The sequence below is a fragment of the Onychomys torridus genome, unplaced genomic scaffold (genome assembly GCF_903995425.1).
Source record: "Onychomys torridus unplaced genomic scaffold, mOncTor1.1, whole genome shotgun sequence".
Classification (NCBI taxonomy): Eukaryota; Metazoa; Chordata; class Mammalia; order Rodentia; family Cricetidae; genus Onychomys; species Onychomys torridus.
Genome location: NW_023413455.1, coordinates 1,294 through 25,179, shown reverse-complemented (window position 1 = coordinate 25,179; position 23,886 = coordinate 1,294). Strand labels below are relative to the sequence as shown.

The following is a 23,886-nucleotide window of genomic DNA, read 5'->3' as shown; positions in this document are numbered from 1 at the left end:
GACTGGGAAGAGGGCTCAGTGGGTAAAGCACTTGACTACAGGCATGAGAATCTGTGTATGAATCCCCAGAACCTATATAAAGCTAGGTGTCTACAACCCAGGGCTCCTAAGAGGAGATGGGAGCAAAACCAAGAGAATCTCTGAAGTCTGCAGACGAAGCAGCCTGACAGCAGACAAATAACAAGAGGCCTGGATCAAAGACGGTAGGTTAAGACTGACAAACAAGGCTGTTGTCTGTCCTCCAGCCATGAACCATGGCAACGCATGCCTGCATATTCTTGTATTTTACACCCTACACCACGCATGCACACACACACACACACACACAACACACACACACACACACACACGTTTTTTAAAGTACAATCAGTTTCTGTGGCTTAAGAGCATTTGAAAACTACAAAGTTTAAGTACAGCATAATTAAGAACATGAAATATTCTTTTGGCTCTAATACATTTTATATACCAAATCTTCCAGGATCTGAAACTGAAATAAATATGTGTTCCAGTGAGCTGTATTGTATTACATTCATTGTCTCATTTTTTATGAAATAATCATTACCTTATTTTAATACAACTCATTCATACAATGAAAATAACAGAAACTCCACTTACCCCGCCCATTGTGATCCCATCAATAAGGGCAACATATGGCTTCTGACAGGAAGCTAAAAGAGAGAGAGCTTTAGTTAGAATATCTAAAACATATCCTCTTCCAAAGTCACATTATGTGTACTCTAGTTTCCCTAGGAAATGTTTAAAAAAAATCAAGGAAGACTATTACATGGTTTATAATATATATTTAAATGTCAATTCACTCACAATCATGGTAAAATAACAACTGCTTAACAACTCAGTCATAAGTCAGAAACAAGTGAAAGTTTTGCATTATTTGGCAACTAAGAAATATAATTAACACTACATCATAAACCACGTACCCAGCTGTGCTTTAAGAACATATTTGCTTTCTACACAATGATAGCATCCAGATACATCAGAGAAGTACACTGTACAAGAACAATCACAGAGTGGAGGTGACAAGACCCAGATCCAGACTCAGCTTTATTATTAAATGAACAGGCACTTAGTGATAAACACATGAGTTATGTATGACAATACACATATTAGATGGTGTTTCATATGCATCTCCATAAATAAGTGTCATCATCTATAAAATAAGACTTAACACATGTCCTCAAATATCCCTCCCTGTTTGAAAATTCCATTAATTACATAAACTTTTACTGTATCTATTTCCCTTTTTAGGTTTTCTTCTCAGAGTTGGCATAATAACATAAAGTACGACCTTTTGTCACAGTTTACCGCCAACACTACCCCAACGAGGCCAAGATAAACCTGCATTCTGATACATCCGGAAATTCCTGACGTTTTCACCAACAAAGCACAACGCAGACTTTATACTCACAAGGTCTATATGTGCAGTTCCTTAGGAACTACAGAAGTTATTGATTATGGTGGGGATCCATACACAGACCCACACCAACTACTACAGAAGTGCATATTTCAAATACAAACTATAGGTAGTAACTAATGCAGGACATGAAGCCAGAATCTGCCAAATCTCTTATTGACTATATTATCACTACATTCAGAAAATTTACCTCATGACTTTCTCTCTATACTATCAATATTTTACCAAACACTACCTTTACACTGCCTAAACACTATTCCCTTTTTTATTTCATGAAGAAAAATGAGCCGTCATTGCCCACGTGGAATCATTTGTATTGAAATTATTAGCAACATTTAAAATTCAGGTTCCTGATGACATTAGCTATGCTCACATGCTCAGTGGCTGTCAAAATGGACAGCACACATGTAGCTGCACACCTTGTTAATTTTCTAAAACTATACAATGCTTGTGGCATTACACTGTAAACTCCACAAAGATTCCTGGGAAGAAGACCCATCAAGAGCCAGTGCTTCCCAAGTTAGGGTGGAACAAGTCACTGTTCTCCCAGTCCAGGCTCCCACAGCTGCTAACATGCATTCTCATAATCACTCTCATATATCCCGCCTCCCTTCCCTATGTGTGTGTCTGTCTCCGTCTGTCTGCCTGTTGTCTCAAGGCTAGGGAATGAACCTCGGCCTCTAGGTTACATATTCCCAGACTTCTATAAAAAAAATTATAACTGGACAAAACAATTATTAAATTAAAACAGAAGATTCAAAAATCCAAGAGTAGTCCAAAAAATAAAAGATGTGTACAAAAAGTCTTCTATTTCTGAGAAATTTTGGAAACAATGTGAAGCTATATAGCTATCCATTCTACATACTATTTAAAGGTAAACTTTAGCAATCGGTCACTGAAGTAGCATATGAACCAGCTCTCTCATAAGAACTAGAAATCACCTCCTATGCATAAATGTGGAATAGTATCGGGGCACTGCGGAAGTACAAGGGTCAGCGACAGCACAGAACAGTGAACTGTGAGGCTAAGCCGTGGCCTCTACAGGCTGGACACATCGAATGTCTCACAGTGCTTTCAACTTAATTACAGCTTATTTGGACATACTCCCATCGTAAGTCAGGGTACGTCTGTATACTGTATACTATTCTGTAAGTTGGTTTTAACCACAAAGTGCTGTTAGTCTTCTAAATCCACTGAACATTTATGGTATTACATTATAAATTCTAACTCCACAGATTCATGGAGGAAAGACACGTATCAAAGAGATCAGTTCTCTCCAAGTTAGGGCAGACCAAGCCCTGCGCTGTTAAATCAATTTAAAATATGGTCTAGAAGATGACCCTACAGATTAATGGTGGCGAGGCTTTTGACAAGAGCTAAGGTCCCTTCTGGTTAAAGGAAGGAATGGAGTGAAGGAAAACCACAGAGGGGCTGAACTGGGACTGTAAAATGAATTGTTCTTATGACATCATGCAGAATCAGAGTATTGCTACCACGTCTAGACTTATGGATCAAATGCTGTATTATTTTTTTCAAAACATGTTTGAGTAAAGCAAATGCCACTTCACCTCCCCAGAAACCTAGAACCCTGATTCTAAAGGAAATTTCACTGCAGAGTTCCTAGAGAGACAGAAAATGGGACTTTATTTAGAAACCTTGAATGCAAGTTCTCTTGTCTTCTGAGAACGCTAGCTAAATGATCAAGAGTCAATATTTTCACATTGACTTTAAACAAATACAGAATGATTGCATCAGTATGTTTCCATAACGTAAAGTTTCCTTAGAGTACCATTTGGCTGGGTGGCAGTGGCACACACCTTTAATCCCAGCACTGGGAGGCAGAGCCAGGCGGATCCCTGTGAGTTCGAGGCCAGCCTGGTCTACAGAGCAAGATCCAGGACAGGCAACAAAGCTACACAGAGAAACCCAGACTCAGAAAACAAAACAAAAACAAAAACACACACAAAAAAAGTACCTACTGGCTGCATTCTAACAAATTACAGTGTCATCCCAGCTCTTGATTTCATGTTCAAAGCATCCCACACCTACCAATGGCATTGTTCAGTATATATTCTTCTCTGAATAAATCTTGAGTCATACTCTGCCCTGCTTTCTTAGCTTCTGAGATTGCTAAAGAAGGAAGGAAAAAAATGAGGGAGAGAACAATTAGAAATCATAAAGATGGCTTCCAGTCATACAGTCAAAGATATTAAAAGTCCTGTAATCATTAAGTGCTAGAGAGAGAACTTTAGATGGTTTTAATGTGTGAAGTCACCCACACAGACAACCCTTTGTCAGAGACTCACAGTCCAATGTCAAAGCTTCAAAGCAAACATTCTTCTTTTACTTATTGTGCTGTTAATATATACACATGCACACAAGCCTCCATGTATGCACACCTCTCTCTCTCTCTCTTTCTCTCTCTCTCTTTCTCCTTCTCTCTCTGTCTCTCTGTCTCTCTCTGTCTCTCTCTGTCTCTCTGTCTCTCTCTCTCTCTCTCTCTCTCTCTCTCTCTCTCTCTCTCTCTCACACACACACACACACACACACACACACACACACACACACACACCCATTTTCACTCACAGTTCCTGGCTCCTTAAGTCCCTCTTCAGGTAGGTCACATACACAAGAACTTCTCTACCTAAAGCCAGCCAGTCTCTCTATTCTTTTTCCTTCCACTACTTGAAGCTAGTCAGACACATTCTGACCTGGATCCCAAGTGGACCCCACTTGAAGAGTCCTGTTCCAGACCTCAGAGGAAGGAATGGGCAGAGAAAGCAACAAGGATTTGGACACATGGGCCTTGCTCAGTTTCCCCACTTGGTCTGTTTGTATTGGCTTAGACCAATCACACTTCTGCATGTTCCTCTGCTCTAAACTGCATGCTTCTATAGTAGAGTCTTCAGGAAAGCCCAAAGGCTGCAGAGCAGTTACAGATAAGACTGAGAAGAATATGTCCTCAACAGTGCCACTGACGTGTGCGTGTGTGTGTGCTCTGAACTTTGAAATTTAACAAGATTACTGATGGATCAACATGAGGGAGTTCCACACAGGCAAAGAGGACATGGAAGTTCCATACCCATTTTCCCACACCTTGTCCCATCCCTGTATCCTTTAGGAGAAAACAGTACATGTAAGATGACTGAGGCACACCGCCCTATGCATGGTAAGTCACCTCTAGGTGACCTATAACATCTGATGTAAATTGTTGTCACAGGGTGTTGAGGAAATAATGAGAAGGATAAAAGTACCTTTTTGGTACAAAAATAATGTTTTCCCAAATATTTCCTATCTACAGTGAGTTGAATCCATGAGGCAGAAACATCAGACATCAAGGGCCAACTATACTTTTCTAAAAAAGACCTGCTTTAACTGTGCCATTATAATGCAAATGAGGGATAGTTTCCTAAAGGAAAAACCAAAACCAAAAACCCCTTATCTGCTGTCCTTTGATGAGCTAGAGCCTCACTTACCAGCTCTAGGAGTAACTTTCCCGAAAGCCTTCTTGGAGTTCCTTCTAGCTTTAAGCTAACTTTATTTAAATCAACTAGTTATACATTGTGGTGGTCTGAATGAAAATGGCCCCCATGGGCTCACAGGGAGCGGCAGTATTAGGAGGAGGTGTGGCCTTGCTGGAGTAGGTGTGGCCTTGATGGAGGAAGTGTGACACTGGGGGCGGGCTTTGAGGTTTCAGAAGCTCAAGCCAGGCCCAGTCTCTCTCTCTTCCTGCTGCCTGCAGATTCAGATGTAGAACACACAGACATGCATGCACACACACAGAGATATGAAGGTGAACACACACAGACAGTCATAGGCATATAGGTGCATGCATACACACACAGTCACACAAACACACACTATATGCAGTCATAGGCATACTGGCACTCAATATACAGTCATATTGTCTCACACACATGCACGCACACACACACACACACACACACACACACACACACTTCACGTTGTGGGCTAAACCACAATTTGGCTAACACATCACTTTAAGCATTAAATTAAAATTTCTATTACGTAGCAATTTTAAATTTCTATATAATAATAGTAGTAAGCATCTGAACTTGGTCCTGATCTAGATCTTTTTTCTTTCCTACTCATAGTGCAATGGTTTACATAAACCTGCAAATCTGGTGAACAAATCAACCCAACAGTTGTTGTCTTTTAATAATAAAACAAATTGCAAAATCAGAACATGGGGGCGGGGAATCCCTAAACCATACCAATTCCATAAGAAACAACATACAACTGTAAAATCCTTTTCAGCAGGGACAATCAGAAGTTATAGCAATGACTTCCTAACTCTGACCACAAGAACAAATATTAGCTTTAATAGTTAAATACATACAGACTAATTGAACAATAATACAAAGTAAATATTTATCTCTGTGTCTTCAAGCCCTAACTGCACTCACAGAAGAACTTGCTCTGAATTGTGAGGAGTGGGGAATGATGGATGTGAGTGTGCATCAGGTTTAGGCAGAAAGTCCTTCACATGGCAATGACGTTGGTGATGTCGGGGAGCACATGCCATAAGAGGAAAACAAAATATCTAAATTTCAGCACGGTATATGAGTAGTAAAATAAATCTCCATTCAAATAGTAAATTCTCATTTTTTTTTAATTCTTAAAGAATTGTTAACATATAGCAAACAATTCCAAATAATAAGTCAAATAGAAACTACCTCACACATCTTCCAGTGCTCACTAGTTCCGGCTTACAGTGGCCCTCACCTTTGATGTCCCCTCCAGCACAGAAGGCCTTTCCTCCAGCTCCCTTTATGATGATCAGGAACGTCTCAGGGTCTTGTTCCCAGTTCTACACAAACATAAAAGATGACGGTGGCTTTTGAGGGCACAGTAAATATAAGCTCATTTAAGGTACATTTGCATACATTTGTGTGCACACACATGGCCTTTCCTAAAACATGTCCAGTGGAATGGATCCCACCCATTTCACTTTCTTTCTAAGTGCAATCTGTCTTCCAAAGATATCTGTCGAAGCTTTAAGCTTAAGACGAATAAACAGGTGCCTAGTGGCACTGTGTTATATATTTATGAGTCTAGTAAACAAATCCGCCAAAGATTGCTGGCATGTGGTATAGCAATAACCTTCCCCCATGGCAAGAGAGAACTGTTATACAAAAAAAAAAAAAAAAAAAAAAGCATTACACAGTCAAGGGTTTGGTGAGGTCAGGCAATAAAATGAGCATGATGAGTGGGGAGTGCAGGTCAATGACAGAGTGCTCCCTTTATGACCACACTATGAAAGATCATCATTCTCATTTCCTCACAGCTAAGGAAAGTAGGGTACAGAGACTAGCATGCCTAGCCTACAGAGCTAATATTCAGAAATCCAAGTTTCAGATGCATGCCTGGCCTCCAGCTCTATACTTTCTACAGATAGCTAAGAAATACGAAGGACAAGAGGCTGGGGTGTAGATCAATAGAACACTTGATTAGCAGCTCAGGGAGGAAAAGGGAAGAGGGGGGGCCAAGCAGCAGGAGGAAGGAGGAGCTAGCTAAGCCATTTAAACTGCCGTCTCACAGGCACAGAGGTGCATACCTCCAGTCCCAGCAAAGAGGAAGGATAGGTGGGAAGATTATAAGTTTGAGGCCAGCCTGGGCTACCTAGCTAGACTGTCTCAAAAACTGAATGACAAAGTGCTTCAATCCAAAAGGTGAGGTAGAAGCAGATTAGATTGGTACATGTTAGGTCTCAAACCCAGGACCAATGGCTAACTGAGGTGCCTATTTAACATATCAAAGTGACCCTTTGTAGTCTACTCTTTACTCTCCTGGTCTCCTGGCTCTTTGCCCACGGGTGAGGCCCCACATGTTATAACAGGGAGATGCCACATGGTGGGCAGACCAGAGGACAGAGCAGGAAAACACCCAAGTAGTGTAGCATGCTCCAGGAGCCAGAGAGGTACCCTACCCTACCTTTCTCCTCACATGGCCCAGTGCAGGGCCCTGTCCACTTTGGACTCTCCCAGATGTCCTTATCTCAGCCTGTGCTCTCCCTTCTATCTACAATAAACCTCCATCATGCCGAGGAGCAGTCATGTCCTTCCTTCTTCTTTTCATTCATCTGGTGCCAAACCCTGGGACTGGCATACATGAGTTCCCTTCCAAGGAGCACAGCCTCTCCAAACCAAGCTGATTTGACTCCCCTGTGGTGTGTACGGATCACCTGTTTCTGCTGGCTTCTGACACCTGCCACGTTAGGCTCCAAATCTTAGAGTTCAAATTTTCAGCCGCTTTTTTTGCTCCACCTCCTCTACCCAGCCATCTCTTGCCTACTCAGTAAGCGTCCTCTCTCAGGCTCCTAGCGCCTGCAGCACCCTCTGGAGCCCCAGCACATGGGCAACTCCCTGCTTACTAAGACACTTACTCCTCCCTCTATTGGAGTCCTCCCATTTCCCAAGAGCCTCTGGCCCACCTCTTCAGCTGTATTCTCTACCTGCTCCACTTACCTCTCCTCCCCCACTAGGTTAAGTGTCACATGGAGCTGCCTGCTTTGTGATGCTCCTCTCACCCTATTGGCCCCTACCGCGTGGAGAGGGACGCCCTCTCAGTCCGTTTGGGGACGCCCCAGATTAAAATTCTTGTCAGGCCTCTGCTCCTTCAGGGCTCCTCTCAGCTCCTTCCCGGAACTTCCTCACCCATCCCCGGAGCTGCCAAGTTCCACGGCTTCTCTATGCTCTCCTCCACTGCAGCCCTTTCCTTCCTCTTCCCCCATGGAGCTACCTGCTCCGTCTCTCCTTGTGCCCTCCCAGGCCTCAATACTATGAGTTTCCTCTCCCCTAGGAAATGTCTGCTAAGTCCCACAGCTTTCTTAAGCCCGTCTGGGTCCTGCAACTGTGGTGGTTTGAAAGAGTGGTCTCCACAGGTTCATTAGAGCACGGCACAGTTAGGAAGTGTGGACTTGTTGGATGAAGTACACTGGGGGCGGGCTTTGAGGTCTCAAATGCTCAAGCTAGGTCCAATGTGACATTGACTTCCTGCTGCCTGGGGATCTAGAAGTAGAAACCTCTGCTCTTTCTCCAGCACCACGCCTGCTGCATGCCACCATGCTTCCCACCATGACAATAACAGACTAATAAGCCTTTGAACTGTAAGCACGCCCTAATTAAAAGCTTTCCTTTATAAGAGTTGCCAAGGTCATGTGTTTCTTCACAGCAATAAAACCCTAACAAAGATGGTGTCCTTGTCCCTCCTGTCTCTCAACTCCCTCCTGGAAGTCTTGCAGCTTCTTTATGCCCTCATGGCCTCGACAGCATTGGGACCCTCCCTCAGGTGGGATTCCTGCCTGTCCTTCCTTGTCTCTCACAGCTACACTGTTCCCTGCATCTCAGCTCCCTCTTGGAGCTGATTGGAACTCTCCCGATGGCAGAATTCCCTTTGCTACCCTTCCTCCTTTTCCTCTCAGACTCGGAGGTTTTATTAAATCCTCACTGCCTTACTGCAAATGGCTTGGCCACAGCTCAGCTCCATGGCTAAATACGGCACACTTGAGTTCCAAATTCTCACAGATTGCACCAACTTCTGCCAGCACAAGTGAAGGATCCCAGAGTATCTCATCTCTAAGGTTTGAAACCTTCCACTCTCAGATCTTTTATCTCTACAATTTCTCTGTGCTCTGCTCTCAAGAAATCTTTTAAGACTATTGTAAAAACAGTCTTTATCTCAGGATTTGTAACTTCAATGGGTGTGGTTAAAGAATCTGTAAAATCTGTATCAAAAATTAGCTTAAAGCTTGTAACAAAATATAGATAGTTAAAAAAAACCTATACACAGGAAATCTTTATTTGCTAGAACATATTATATGTGATTCAACTCTTGCTTAGAAAAATAGATGTTTTAAATAGCAACCATGTGGCTCTCCTCCATTTTATATAATGACCTCATCAAGATTTGAAAGCAACCACATGACTGGCAGCCATCTTTAATAAGGTTACAAAGTACATGACATGTAACTTCACCATCTTAAGATGATCACATGGCATAAATCAGCAATTATAAAACTTCTTACTCCTAATGAGCTCTGTGTTTATCATTACATCTCCTTTTTAGACTAAAGAGACAAAAGCAGGCTTCCAAAATATTTTGGAGTGGTGTGGATTTTTGTATGATGATAAAATTTTAAAGTTATAAAGGTCTACTCAAATTAACAAAAGTTGACTTAGACATGCGTTTCCTAACTGTTCAACACAAGGCTTCTAGAAAATTTAGGTAAGTAACAATATATGTTGATAAATAAGGTATATTTGATACTCAAGGTTTATAAATTCCTAAATGTCTACTTAGGTTCACAGTAGTATCTGTCTAGCTTCCTTGTTTTGCTCACTTTGTTAAGCTTTAGCTATTTGGATGAACTAAGTTATATAAAAAACTGTGATAGTCTATAACGTGCACTATGAAAAGATCAGAAAAGTCCCTAGTGTCCCTATGGACTGCATTTATGGTTTCTAGTTTTATTTTGATGCTAAAGAATCTTCTCTTAAATCTTCACCTCTAATTTGTAAAGTTCAAACTTAACAGGATAAAGCTATAAAATCCTAGTGTTATAAAAGCCATCAATTTAAACTGCTAAAGGTAATTACAACATACAAGTTAATGTATTTTCAAAGTAAAGCCTAAACTCAGGTATATTTAATAGATGGTCTTCAAACTCTTCAGAGATCTGATGACCATGACATTTAAAATGTTTAATGAAAAAGCTTCCCATAATAGACAAAATGCTTCTAGTAGGAACCCTAAGATCTCCAAAGAATACAGATGAGTTACAACAACCCTACCTAAATTACAGTAACAATAACCATTGGGCAAAACTGTCCCGTGCCTCGACAGCTGGCAGGGCTCTGGCCAAGCTGCAGATACTGTTGGCTGATTGCCCTGTTCTGCCTGGTTAGCATAAGGTCCGTCCAACAAGTTCCTCCACAGGAACACCTCAGACCTGGGCCTGGCAGCCCAAGGCCCATGCTGCTCTGTGTGGCAGCTGAAGATTAAACACTGTCCAGTATGACAGCCCAAGACTACTTCACTGCCCCCAGTGAAGCCATCGAGACCACAGGAGCCCAGGGCAACTGTATAGGTAGTGAATCTGTCATTTTAATTGATATATAGGCAACTTGGGTTACACCTTCTGCTGACAGAGCAGTGGCAGAGTGCAGAAAGAAGCATGAAAAGTAAGAGCTATGTGAAGCAGCTCTCCTAAGGCAGGGAGTGCAGTGGGCAAGGCTCCACAGGGAGGCATCAGTGGTGTAGATGCAATGGTCCTGGGGTAAAATACCGGGAATGTTCTACAATGTACGTCAGAAGGATCTCCACGGGGCTTTCAACTACTGCGGACCTTTAGCTGTGGGTAGATCTGCCGGATCATGTTCAGGGACAGAGCGTTGAGGAACTTGGGCCTGTTCAGCGTTATGACTCCTGCACAGCCTCTCCTCTCCAGCAGCACTTCTGCAGCTTCTGTGTGCACGGACATTCTCTGAACAACAAAGATAACTTCATCAGGTTTTACCCTACACCCACAGCAAAACACATACCCAGTACACATCTTCCAAGGAAATAACCAAAGGAGTTGCTACCTAGGGACATCTAACATGCTCAGACTACACAGATGGCACAGTCCCAAAGCAAGCCATGCACATCTCCTGAATTTTCAGTATTTTATTTCTAAGTGGACTGAATCAACTAGAATACAGCCTAGAGCACCCTGGACTATGAAGTACTCTTAAGTCTTGTAGTTTGTTACCGCATTTCAAATTCTACTTTAGGTGCTTAGAAAACGGGGAGAGTAGCCGGGCGGTAGTGGCGCACGCCTTTAATCCCAGCACGCTGGAGGCAGAGCCAGGCGGATCTCTGTAAGTTCGAGGCCAGCCTGGGCTACCAAGTGACTTCCAGGAAAGGCGCAAAGCTACACAGAGAAACCCTGTCTCGAAAAACCAAAAAAAAAAAAAAAGCAAAGAAAAGAAAAGAAAAAGAAGAAGAAAACAGGGAGAGTAAATAATTCTCACTGTAGTAGCTGTGAACAGCTTGGAAAAGGCAGCACGTGGGCAGGGCTGTGACGGGCATTTGAAAAGTGGAGATGAGAATTCCAGGTGAGCAACGGCGTGTGCTAGCCATGAACAATGAGCATCTGGAAATGCTAAGATGCTCAACATGAGTACAACAAAGTCTGGACAAGAACATGAGCATGGGAGGATAGACAGAACAAGCAGCAGGGCCAGATCACAGCTCAGACCTGCAAGCCTACACTGGAGAGACGCCGTGTGCGCACTGGCAGGGTCTCACCCAGGACGACATTGTCACTTGTGTAACTACAGTACCAAAGATGGCCATGCCGAGTCAGATTAGGCTGGTCCACTGATTCTCTAAGAGCAGTCAGCATCGCGTTTGAAAAGTCAGGGAGACTCAGTGTGGCAGGGGACAAAAGAAAGGTGAAGGAATATGACAGCTGTTAGGTGTGGTGGAGGAAGTGCTTTACTGTACACGTGTGGGCGAGCCGAGTCGGAGGCATCCGGGAGAGTCTAGAGTGGACATGACCAGACTGAGCTGGGCCATGGAGGGGAAGGAGAACCAGGTGCAGCAGCCAGGAGGCCAAAGGTCCAAAAGGGGCAGGTAACCAAAATGCCTGGATGATATAGGGAAGAGCCTCTGGGGGAAGGGCAGCTCAGGCCTGGCTGGAAAGTTCAGGGTCAATGGTGGGGTATGACAGCCACACTCTAAACAGGTAGGGACTGCGGGATGATGGGAGAACCTAGTAGCCAGGTCTACTTTGACATGTTAAAGAGGCACCTCAGCCATTTATCCTGGGTTTGAAACTTAACGTGAAGTAACTACAGTACCTGTGAGGAACATGAGTTTAACTACACAGCAGCTTTATAAGATTCGGACACACACAAAGCTCTCGGGGCTTACAGTGTCAGCATTCCTAACACCCTCCTGTATCCATGGTCAGTTCAGACCTCACGGGGTGTTGGAACACAGTCCGTGAATGAAGGCGTATGAGGGTCCTGAGGCCTCGTGAGAAAGCTCCAAATAAACAAGAGTAGCCTGTTTCTCCATACCATGGGTTGTTCTTGGAATGTGCAAGTGTAGCAATCAGAGTGGTTTACTTTAGATAATCCATCATCTCAGCATTACTGTTCAGAATGTTTTCAAGCAAGAGTTGTTCTCGAAACTGTATACAGCTTGAACTAATGTCAATTTTGCTCACTTGACTTTGCTTAACCCTCAGAATATAAACTGTCTAATACCTGAATAATTGGCTACTGCATGACACTTTTGTCCACCTCATTTTTAGGCTCCACTCTCCCGGGTTCACTCCGCCAAACTGAGTGGCAACATATGGGAACAGTGTATAGTATGGAACTGGAAGTCAGTGGGGCTAAAGAGATGGCTCAGTGGTCAAGAGTGTGTACTGTTCTTGTAAAGGACCTTAGTTCAGTTCCCAGCACCCACAACAGGCTGCTCATAACTGCCTATTAACTCCAACTCCAGGGAAATCTGCTGCGTCTGGCATCTGTGGGCACCCGAACTCACACACACATACCAGCACAGACACTTACACACAGACATGATTAAAGATAGTAAAAATGAATCTTAAACATATAGTAAAATTAGCCATTGGTTTAGATTTTAAAGTTTAGCTCAGTGGTGGAGTGCCTGCCTAGTATGTGCAAATTCCTCAACTCAATCCTCGGGATCACAAGATTTAGAAACAAATGAATTTAAATTTTTACCTGGAATATGCCAATTAAAACCATTCAGTACACACATAACTAATACCTGATGAAATCCAAACAACTACATTTTCACAGCATTAAACATGTTTTCATTTTCCTTTGTAAAATCATGTTGTGTATTTAATTCTTAAGACAGTTCATTACCAGATAGTAACCAAAACTAATAAGTACTTAGAAGAGCTTTAAGAAAGCCTATTGAAGCTGGGTGGCGCACACCTTTAATCCCAGCCCTCTGGAGGCAGAGGCAGGAGGATCTCTGAGTTTGAGGTCAGTCTGGTCTACAAAGCAAGTTCCAGGGCAGCCAGGGCTATGCAGAGAAACCCTATCTTGAAAAACAAAAACAAAAACAAAAAAGAAGAAAGAAAGCCTACTGAACAATATGAAATGATGCATCCTTTTAATTTGAATTTCTCACCAGAAAAGTCCAGTAAAATTATTCCTGTAAGAAGAGATCTTTCTTAAGTAACTTGAGACAGATCAGAAATTCTGATCTTTTTATGTCCAGCATGTGAGTAAACACCTATTGTAGAAGCATTAACTATTGCAGAGCCAAGGAAAACAAACTTTTTTAGACAGGTTCTCAGCATGCTGCCCTCTGGCCGAGCCAAGACAAAAGGAACTGCATTTATGTTCAGATCAGCCAGAGTCACGAAGCACATTTACCACAAATTAACAACAAAAGCTCTCCTTGAAGAGGCTGCAGGCTCTACTTCCTAGGACTATGAGAATTAACTGAGTTAATACATGTATGAAGTACTTAGTGTAGCTCCTGCATATACAGTGCTATACGGGTGCTCATTCATACTAAGGTATTCATCAGACTACAAGAGATACAAAACTGAATAAAAATTATTTTCCTGTAATCTGATAAACAATGAATGTTTAGCTTTGCAAGTTACAATTAGCATAATTGCTAAGGTGTTAACATTTATTATTAGCAATAATTGCTAAAGTATGAAGTATTATTTATACATTATATACTGTATTAGTGTTCTTTAAGATTTTTACATTTTATTTTATGTGTATGGGTGCTCTCTCCGCAAGTATGTCTATGCACCAAGTGCTCACAGTGCCTACAGATGCCAGAGGAGGACATAAGATCCCTGGAACTGGAGTTACATACTGTTGAGAGCTACCATTACTCCAGCCAACATGCTAAAGTTTTAAAATTTAATAACTCTTTAGCATTTTCAATCATTGTAAACACTATCCTCGTTATATATATATAAAGGGAAGCTACAATAAACTAAGCATTTGTCCAAGGTTAAGTTGTAGACTCAATATTTAAACTGCGGCCCTTGTTAAAATAGCCTTTAACACAGAGTATAGGAGGTGGCAAGTCTTACCACGGGAGTGTGAGGGCAGTGGTTAGGCAGTCAAGGAAACCTGCCATCCCAGGAATGTCTACTTCCCTAACAGTGACACTTTGACATTGTATCATAAACAGCAAAACAAAGTCCAAACTTACCAGATGCTGCAGAACAACATTGGCTCTTCTGAGTGAGCTGAACCTGAAACAGATGTGGTCTGTGATGAGCGCGGTAACACGGGCAATCATGTATCGGCACTGCAAAGCCTCTTCTAAATGTTACAGGGACAAAACCCTGAGAACAGATTTCACAGCAATGAAATGCCATCTCAGAGGACTTCGGCAGCCCCTCTTCCCACGTGTTTTGGGAATTTTCTTGGGGATGGAAAAAAAGTCAACCCCTACTTACAGGACACCAAAGGTGAACCAAAGTAACTCCACTAAAGCGCATCCTGGAGAACCCAACACTTTCCTGGGGTTACTTACAGAACACGTATCAGGAGGGAAGTGGGACACCATAAACAGCTGTACCACAGAGTATCTTGTCCCAACATGAATGTCAGCTATCTCACAGCTACAGAGCTGGAGTCCCGCTTCTGTTAACCTCCACCATCTATACCCTCTGGCACCTTCCAAGACCATAAGGCCATGTGCAAATAGGACAGATTACCTACAAAGGGCTGGGAGGTGTAGGAAGGGAAGGATGGAATCTCTGTGAGGACCTAGTAAGCCTCCCAGACTCTCTATGGAAGATGGCCAACCACCAACAAGCCTGGGCTCAACGTGTGTGTGTGGGGGGGGGAGGGTGTACATGGTGTATGTGCGGTATGTGTGGTGTGTGTATGTGCGTATGTGGTGTGGTGTGGTGTGTGGTGTGTGTGTGTGTGTGTGTGTGTGTGTGTGTGTGTGGTGTGTATGTGGTGTGGTGTGTGTGTGTGTGGTGTGTGTGTGTGTATGTGGTGTGTGTGTGTATGTGGTGTGTGTGTGTATGTGGTGTGGTGTGTGTGTATGTGGTGTGTGTGTGTATGTGTTGTGGTGTGTGGTGTGTGTATGTGGTGTGGTGTGTGTGTGTGGTGTGTGTGTGTATGTGGTGTGTGTGCGTATGTGGTGTGGTGTGGTGTGTGGTGTGTGGTGTGTGTGTGTGTGTGTGTGGTGTGTATGTGGTGTGGTGTGTGTGTGTGTGGTGTGTGTGTGTATGTGGTGTGTGTGTGTATGTGGTGTGGTGTGTGTGTATGTGGTGTGTGTGTGTATGTGTTGTGGTGTGTGGTGTGTGTATGTGGTGTGGTGTGTGTGTGTGGTGTGTGTGTGTATGTGGTGTGTGTGTGTATGTGGTGTGGTGTGTGTGGTGTGTGTGTGTGTGTGTGTGTGTGTGTGTGTGTGTGGTGTGTGCACGTGTGTGACTTTTGTAAGCAGTCAGAGCTGTTGTGATGAAGACAGTTATTAGGCTTGAGAACAGCTCTCTACACCACCATACGATTTAGCAATCCTACTCTCTTTTTGAGTTTTACTAGATGAGCCAGAAGCTTCCATCCACAGGAAAACCTGCAAACCTTCACATGCATTCTATATTAGCTGCATTTATAGATGCAAAAGGCAGGCATAATCAAGATGTCCTTAAGTGAATTCATTTAAGAACAGAAGCCATATAAAGAAATGAACTACTGACTCAAACATCCCACACACAGAAGAATGAAATTTAAATAATGTCGACTCCTAAGAAGTAAATCTGACAAGAAAATACTGTGAGATTTCAAGTGTAGGATATTTTGAAAATGGCAGAGTTCTGTAATGCACAGAAAAATAAAAGCTGTCAGAGGTTTAGGAGGGAGAGGAATGAATAGTGGAGACACATTTAAACTATCTGTAAAACACTGTATATGTCATTAGATATTAATTAAAATTTTTGATAAAATCTCAGTTTAATTTTCTGTAAATCTAAAAAAATTCCACAAATAAAAGTCTATAAACTTTTGAATGACATTGTGTTTATTTATTTGTGTAAAGGATGTGGAATCTGTAATTTTTTTTAATTTGGTTACCACATTAAAAATTAATTTGGATAGAGACAACCCTGGGAGAGGCCTAAGTTACTCTGACCTCCTAAAGACAGTCTGGATATACAGACCTATGACATCCAGCATATTTTAGGGAGAAAAGGGTTATTTGGCTGAAAGGTTACACTCCATCACGGGATAAGCTAGCGCAGGGCCTGAAGCGGAGGCAATGGAGGAACTCCTTACTAGCTGGTTCCTCCTGGCTCACTCAGTTTGCTTTCTTATACACCCCAGAATCGCATGCCAAGGGTGACGCTGCCCACAGTGGCCAGGCCCTCCTACACCAAACAAGAAAACGCCCCATAGGCTTGCCTATGGGTCAATCTAATATGGGGGGCATGCCACTTTTCCCCAGGGTACTCTTGAGCAAGAGCAGCAGGTCACTCCTCAGGCATTTCAAAGTATGGCTCACTAAACCATTCACAGTTACCTGCAGGAAGGGAAAACTGAAAACCGACAGTGCAACATTTTTAAAACTGTCACTGCTACATAATTATTACACAACCACTAAGCACACTTGAAGGTATGTAAGTAATATGACATGTCAAAGTTATGACACAATTTAAAAAGCAACCTATAAATAGTAGACACAACATTGTTGTCTCGGAAGTGCCAGGCTAGGAAAACAGCTAACGCACAGCTTGGCAAAAGTGACCAATAGCCAAGTGCTGGAGAAGCTGTGAGCGGCAGGAAGCAAGCGGGTGCACAGCAGGCATGGTGGTGCACAACTGTGAGTCCAGAACTTCGAGGGGAGGCAGAATAGTGAGTTAGAGGCCCACTTGAGCAATACAACAGCCACTCCCCCAAAAAAACATTGTAGCCAGATGATGGCTCAAGGATAGCGTATAAGTTTCACTACGCTATAAAGTTCAGAAGAGTGCATTTGTATCTTATGAAAGTTCTCATTTAAACTATCTGTAAAACACTGTATATAGCAAGAGTCTTAGTTAAGGTTTCTATTGTTCTGAAGAGACACCATAACCAAAGCAACTCTTATAAAGGAAAACATTTAACTGGGGTGGCTCGCTTACAGTTCAGAGGTTCAGTCCATTATCATCATGGTGGGACATGGTGGTGTGCAGGCAGACACGGTGCTGGAGAAGTAGCTGAGAATCCTATTATCTTGCAGGCAACAGGAAGTAGTCTGTGACACTAGGAGTAGCTTGAGTATAGGAGATTCAAAACAAACCTCCACAATGACACACTTCCTCCAACAAGGCCACACCTCCTAATAATGCCACTCCCTTTGGGGGGCATTTTCTTCAAACCACCACCACAGCAAGAAAATGAGAAACTCAGGATTAGAGGAGTGGCTGGAAAGCACCTAAGGAGGGCTTCCAAAATGCAGGTATTAGCCTGTTTCTTGATCCAGCTGACATTGTAACAGGAATGCTGAGTTTGTGAACACTACTCAAATTGCATCTTTATGCTCTGGACTTTTTCAAAGAGTTCCCCAAAGACAGCATCTCTTGCTCTTGGGAAACTCACAAGGCAGTGGCTGAATAGCAGAAAATGCTATCGATAGACTACAATGGGATGTATGCTGAAGACATCAAACTTAAGATACAGAGAAAAACCAAAGCAGGAATCAGTAGGCACAGCCTTAATGAGGACCATGCCATCCTCAGATACGCCCACGATCTGACGGAACTAATAAACTGCCAAGTGTTCATGTTTTTCAGTGATACTGGGAACATATAAAATCAATAACTGAGAAAAATAGAGAAACCAAGTAGTATCACTATTCCCACTTACAAATACTTTAAATGGTTGAATAAACAATTGAAATAAATGGCTGCTGAATAAACAACTGAAATCCAAATGATTTTCCAGAAGTTATATTATTTTCCTTTTAAATTATCCTCAAATTGACAATACGACCAAAAGAAAGAATCACACATTTGCTTAAATAAGTCACAACTTACATTTCTGACCTAGAACATTTTGAATTTGCCTCACCACAAGTGAAGCCTTCTGCCCCCAGCCCAGGATTCTGTACATTAGAGTCTTCTGAGGACAGCTGTCACATTCCAAAACGCTGGTCACAGCCCCACAGTTAGACAGCAGCTATGGGGGTGAGGTACAGGCGTGAGACTTTGTTTGACAAAATGACTACTACAAAGTACAATCATACTGTTTCCACGTAGTCACTTCCATACTCAACTAGTATTTAAAATCTGGTACTAGGTCTGAGGATGTAGTTCATGGTACAGCATTTAGTACAATCTCTATTACTACAAAAACATAAAATATGGTATTTGAGAATTCAGTCTCCAATTTTATTCCAAACTTATCTCTTTTCTATTGCCTCCAAGACTGCCATCTGGTGGACAGGAGGAGTACATTCATCTCACTAGTGTTGAAATCCTTTAGTTATCAAGATTATTTAATCCTTGCAGGTGATATGAAATACTGGGAACCTGGCTTGAAAGGTAAATTATTTGCTACATCAGAGACTACAGAAGAAACTGAAGGACACAGAAATCCTCCTGGTGATTACAATACACACAAAGGTATGAAACTATGGTAGTTAGGCATGGTAGCACATGCCTTTAGTGCCAGCACTGGGGAGGCAGAGCAGTCAGATCTTTGTGAGTTCCAGGCCAGCCTGGTCTACAGAGTTACAGACTAGCCATGGATACACAGTGAGACTGTCTCAAAAAACAAACAAACAAACAACAACAAAATACCACCCTCTTGGAACAATAAAAGTTTCAGAAACTTTGTTGCAATAATTACCCAATAAAGCAAATACAAGCTTACAAAATCACACAACTCCACCTGGAACTGTTCAAGTAAGATACTGAGATAAAAGAAGAGACAAGAGACTGCACTAGCTGCTGCCAGGGTAGGTAGTGGGAGGGTCAAGTGAGTAACTCCAGGTGACCTGATAGAAAACAAAGACATGGGATTCTGAGTCGTGAAGAGAAAACTCTGGAAAAGAGGAGGGCTTCAAGCAAGAAGAGGAAGGAAAGTACAGGTCCTGAGACATTTAAAAGGACACTAGCTGCTTACAGGATGAAATATGAATTTGATTGTTAGGCTGTTTGCTGAGACATCAAGCAGAAACATTCAACAACAAATGAAGAAAAGACCCTGAAGCCTAAGAGAACAGTTAGGACTGAAGACACACAGGTCGAGACTGGAGACGACCACAGAGGCACCAGAACCCCTACCTTTCCCTAAGAAATAAACGCAAACACTGCAGGCGAATGCTAAGAAGAGACCTCTACACCTGGTCTGCAAGTGTGATTTGTTACTATTTTGTTCCTGTTTAGTCAATGGTTACTTTAAAACCACAGACATTTCTTAAATCAAGACATACTGCTCAAGGGGCAGTTTTTCCAGCTTTTCCAGAAAATAAAATTTTTAAAAACTCTGCTAGTTGTGGGAATAGTGGATCTACAGTCTATTGAGCTGTCACTGGACTGAATAGCCTTCTCCCTCACCCGACAGTCCCCTGCTGGTCCCCCTGCTGTCAGGTAGTGACCATCACTGAATGCTTATGATTGGTCTCTGTTTGGGTTTGGGTTTCCTGGCACAGAAAAAAAAAAAGGTATAATAGAGCCTCGAAGATTACACCTTTGTCTAAGTAGAAGTGAAGGGTGGGGGCAGTAACCAAATCATGTAGTTAGGCAGAGGAACACAGGCGTATTGCTTAACAGCCATCTTTACAGAGGTAACCTCCTCTATCTAAGGATGGCTTTACTCTGTCTTTACTTTTTCCTTGAGAACACTTACCAAGGTCAGCAAATAAATATGACTTTGTCTGAAGTATTTACTTAAGGATTGGTAAGAACGCCTGGTCCACACTGCCCACCGGATAACCAGTGCCCAGAACAACGTCTCTGAGCAGCTACAACAGATTATTTCAGCCAGAAAGTAAACTGGGATCCAAATCCTTGAGGTCCAGGCTGGCAAAGTTTTTTTCAATGTAATTCCATGACCAGGAAGGTACTCGTGAGAGCTAAGCAGATGAAAGGCAGGCACCGAGGTCAGATTCAGTAAGGTGTGTGTAGCAGTCCACACAGAACCTCCTCCAGCTGGAAGAAGCAGAACCGATCAAGTTTCTGCAAGCTGAAAAAGTACTAAACTGAGGGTGCCGTGAGTTACAAGACGGAGTAAGGTTTGGGGTGTGGGAGAATTAAGATAACACCGGGAAAGGACTCTAAGTCCTACCAATGCCTGCATATTCATTTTTACTGCAACATCATTCACGACAGCAAGAAAAATGGAAGTGGCCGAGTCAGCCATCAACAGCTCAGATAAAGGAAACTGTGACATGGACACAATAGCATTTTACAGCAGGAAAGACAACCTAAGCCATGACATTTGCGGGAAAATGGGAACTGGAAGTTACTATGTGTCTTAGGGTTCCTACTGCTGAGATGAAACACAGTAACTAAAAGCAAGGTGGGCGGGGAGAAGGTTTATTTGGCTTGCACTTCCATGTCACTGTTCATCACTGAAGGAAGTCGGGGTAGGAATTCACACTGGGCAGGAATCTGGAGGCAGCAGCTGATGCAGGGGCATGGAGGAGTACTGTCTGCTGGCTCCTTCCTCGTGGTTTATTCAGCCTCCTTCTTGTAACACCCAAGACCACCAGGCCAGGGACACCAGCCCAGGAGTGGCGCTATCCACAATGAGCCAGGGCCTCCTACATAAATCACTAATATAAGAAAACGCCCTACGGGATTATCTACAGCCCCATCGTAGGGAAGTATTTGCTCAACGGAGGCCCCTCCTCTGAGATGATCACAGCTAGTGTCAAGTTCACATGAAAACTAGCCAGCTGGGTTGGGGGTTTAGCTCAGTGGGAGAGCGCTTGCCTAGCAAGCGTAAGGCCCTGGGTTCGATCCTCAGCTCAAAAAAAAAAAAAAAAAAAAAACTAGCCAGCACTGTGTTAAGCAAAGTGCCCCAGACTCAGACACACACAGCATGTTTTCTCTCATATGTGGAATATATATGAGAGAACAGGACAGAGAGCAGAAGAGGGTCTCAAGAGGAGGCTGCAATAGGGTAGGGAGGGTTAACAGTAAAAGAACAGAGTGGCATGAAAGCAGGCGAGATGGAGGGAGTGGAAGAAGGGGCCTAGAGGGCAGGAGGGAGACAGGAGGCAGAGGAGGAGAGTAGGAAAAGGATCCACCGTAAACACAGTATTACAGAATGGCCATAATGAAACTCATTAGTGTGCTGATCCAAAAAAAAACAACCTAGTGACAAAGGCCACTTAGAAATCTGAAGGGCGCTGAGGCATTCAGCACAGGGCTCAGAATCAATCAGGCTATGCAATACACTTGGAGAGTTATCTTCGTGCTCGCTTCCGCAGCACATACACTCAAATTGGAACGGTACAGAGAGTTATCTTCAAAGAAGTGATGTGGGACAAAGAAAGCCACCCAAGAGCCAGACTGGCTCTGCAGAGGAAAAACGGTGGAGCGAAGTGAGGCAACGTTCAACGGGATTGCCCAATCACAGCAACCAGGGCACACAAGCCCTTTCCTTCCAGAAACTCTCAGATGCCCTCACACACGTACACTCCTCCTGACAGCATGACCTGGCTGCAATCCCTTTTGCTAGGGTAAAACCCATTCCAGTACTGGATCTAGAAAAGGCACCTGCAATCAATACTGCCCAATTTGGTCCTGGCCTGATCTAGTCAGTTTACATTTGGAGTGAACCAGGGGAAGGCTGAACTAGGTAATGAGAGAATCTTTCAAGATGAAGTCAACTTTAGTAATATACATGTCTTTGCAAAACGGAACTTACTGTCATCGGAAAAGCAACAACAATGAATATGAGAGCAGATTTACCGCAAAAGGGAAAAAAGAATGAGAAGCAAGCAAGGCAACTCTTCCGTGTGTAACAGATATTTGAAAATCAAATCACTGGATGCAATGTTAGGTGCTCTTCCTGAAAACAGCACTATTCTTAAATTTATTTTTAATCATGTGTATGTATATGTGTGTGTGCCCATGTGCACACTGGTGCCCCGTGAGTTCAGAAGAGGCTGTCAAGACTCCTTGGAGCTGGAGTTACAGGTAGTTACGAAACACACAGGGAACAGAACCCCAATCCTCTGAGCCTGTCCTTCAAGAGCAGTACTGGCTCTTAAACCGTGGAGTTGTCTCTCAAGCTTCAACAGTAACTATTAATTTAGACCAAAGAGATTCCCATCCCTTTGCAGCAACCTTCCAAAACAAACGGTGCGGCATACGAACTTGCAGCGGAACAAGGGTGAGTTCCAACTGTTGAGGTGCTCCCAGACCACACGGATGTTTAACAGAAAACATCTCAGCACCCAACGAGGACTTCCATGAAGCGTTTCACAACGACAACTAGAGTTTTTGTGTATGGTACCGGGGACAAGGCGCTGCACAAGCCAAAGCTCCTAGAATGAGTGCTACCACATTCTCTCTGCAGAGGTGGAGCTGCAGTCAGAGGCACCTTTCAAAAGTTAGTATTGGGGGCCGGGCGGGAGGCAGAGCCAGGCGGATCTCTCTGAGTTCGAGGCCAGCCTGGTCTACAGAGCGAGTTCCAGGACAGGCTCCAAAGCTACACGGAGAAACCCTGTCTCGAAAAACCAAAAAAAGGGGGGGGGTTAAGATTTGGACTTGTGCCCCCTCCAAGCAGGTTAAATGGCCACCGCGCTGCTGCAGCAGCTGGCTGAAATCAATTTCAAGTTCCTCTACCCGGGGCCCTGGTCCGCAACCGTCACACCTGTGTGACCAGACAAACTGTCCCACGCGGCAAACTGGGTGGCACGTCCCACACTGCACCAGCTCCAAGAAAGAAAGTCCATAGAGTCAAAAGGAAGAAAAGTCCGTGCGAAGGTCAAGTCTGAGTAGCTGAGTAGATGAGCGGAAATGAAGATTTTGTTTTTGCAAAAGAAGGGGCTAGAGAGCAAAGTCGGAGGACGCCTGCGGCTGGGTACGGGCGCTGGCCGGCGGGGTCCAGAGAGCTGCCCTGCCGGCGGACACGCGCGAGCCTTCCTCTCCGGGCCGAGGCGGAGGGCGAGCGGCCTCGGCCGCTGGCTCGCTCGCTCACTCACCTCGACAGGAGAAGCCACGCGTGCTGCTGCCCCCTGGCCTAAACCCAGAGCGGAGCAACCCGACGACTACACGACAAACCCGCCCACCGCCGACCCGAGCCCAGGGCACCGACGACAAGTCCTCCGGAGGGCCAGAGCGGCCACAGCCTGCATTTCCGGGGCGCTACGCTAACGGGCGGGGCAACACAAGAATTTGAGGAAATGAGTAAGAGCGAAGGGCGGGGCCGGGCGGACGGGGCGGGGCCAGGAACCGGGTGAAGGCGGGCCGGGGCCTG

At 43.7% G+C, this 23,886-nt stretch overlaps 1 protein-coding gene across 1 annotated transcript; it reads right to left on the bottom strand.

The window, feature by feature from the left end:
• Positions 1-615: 615 nt before the first annotated feature.
• Positions 616-23,638, bottom strand: LOC118576303 (3-hydroxyisobutyryl-CoA hydrolase, mitochondrial-like; the record flags this gene model as incomplete). Its single annotated transcript, XM_036176606.1, has 6 exons — positions 23,612-23,638; positions 14,666-14,708; positions 10,800-10,937; positions 6,179-6,263; positions 3,482-3,562; positions 616-668 (listed from the first exon to the last, which is right to left on the bottom strand). Coding segments are annotated over exons 3-6 (354 nt in total), but the record flags the coding sequence as incomplete, so codon positions are not given.
• Between the last annotated feature and the right edge of the window lie 248 nt (positions 23,639-23,886).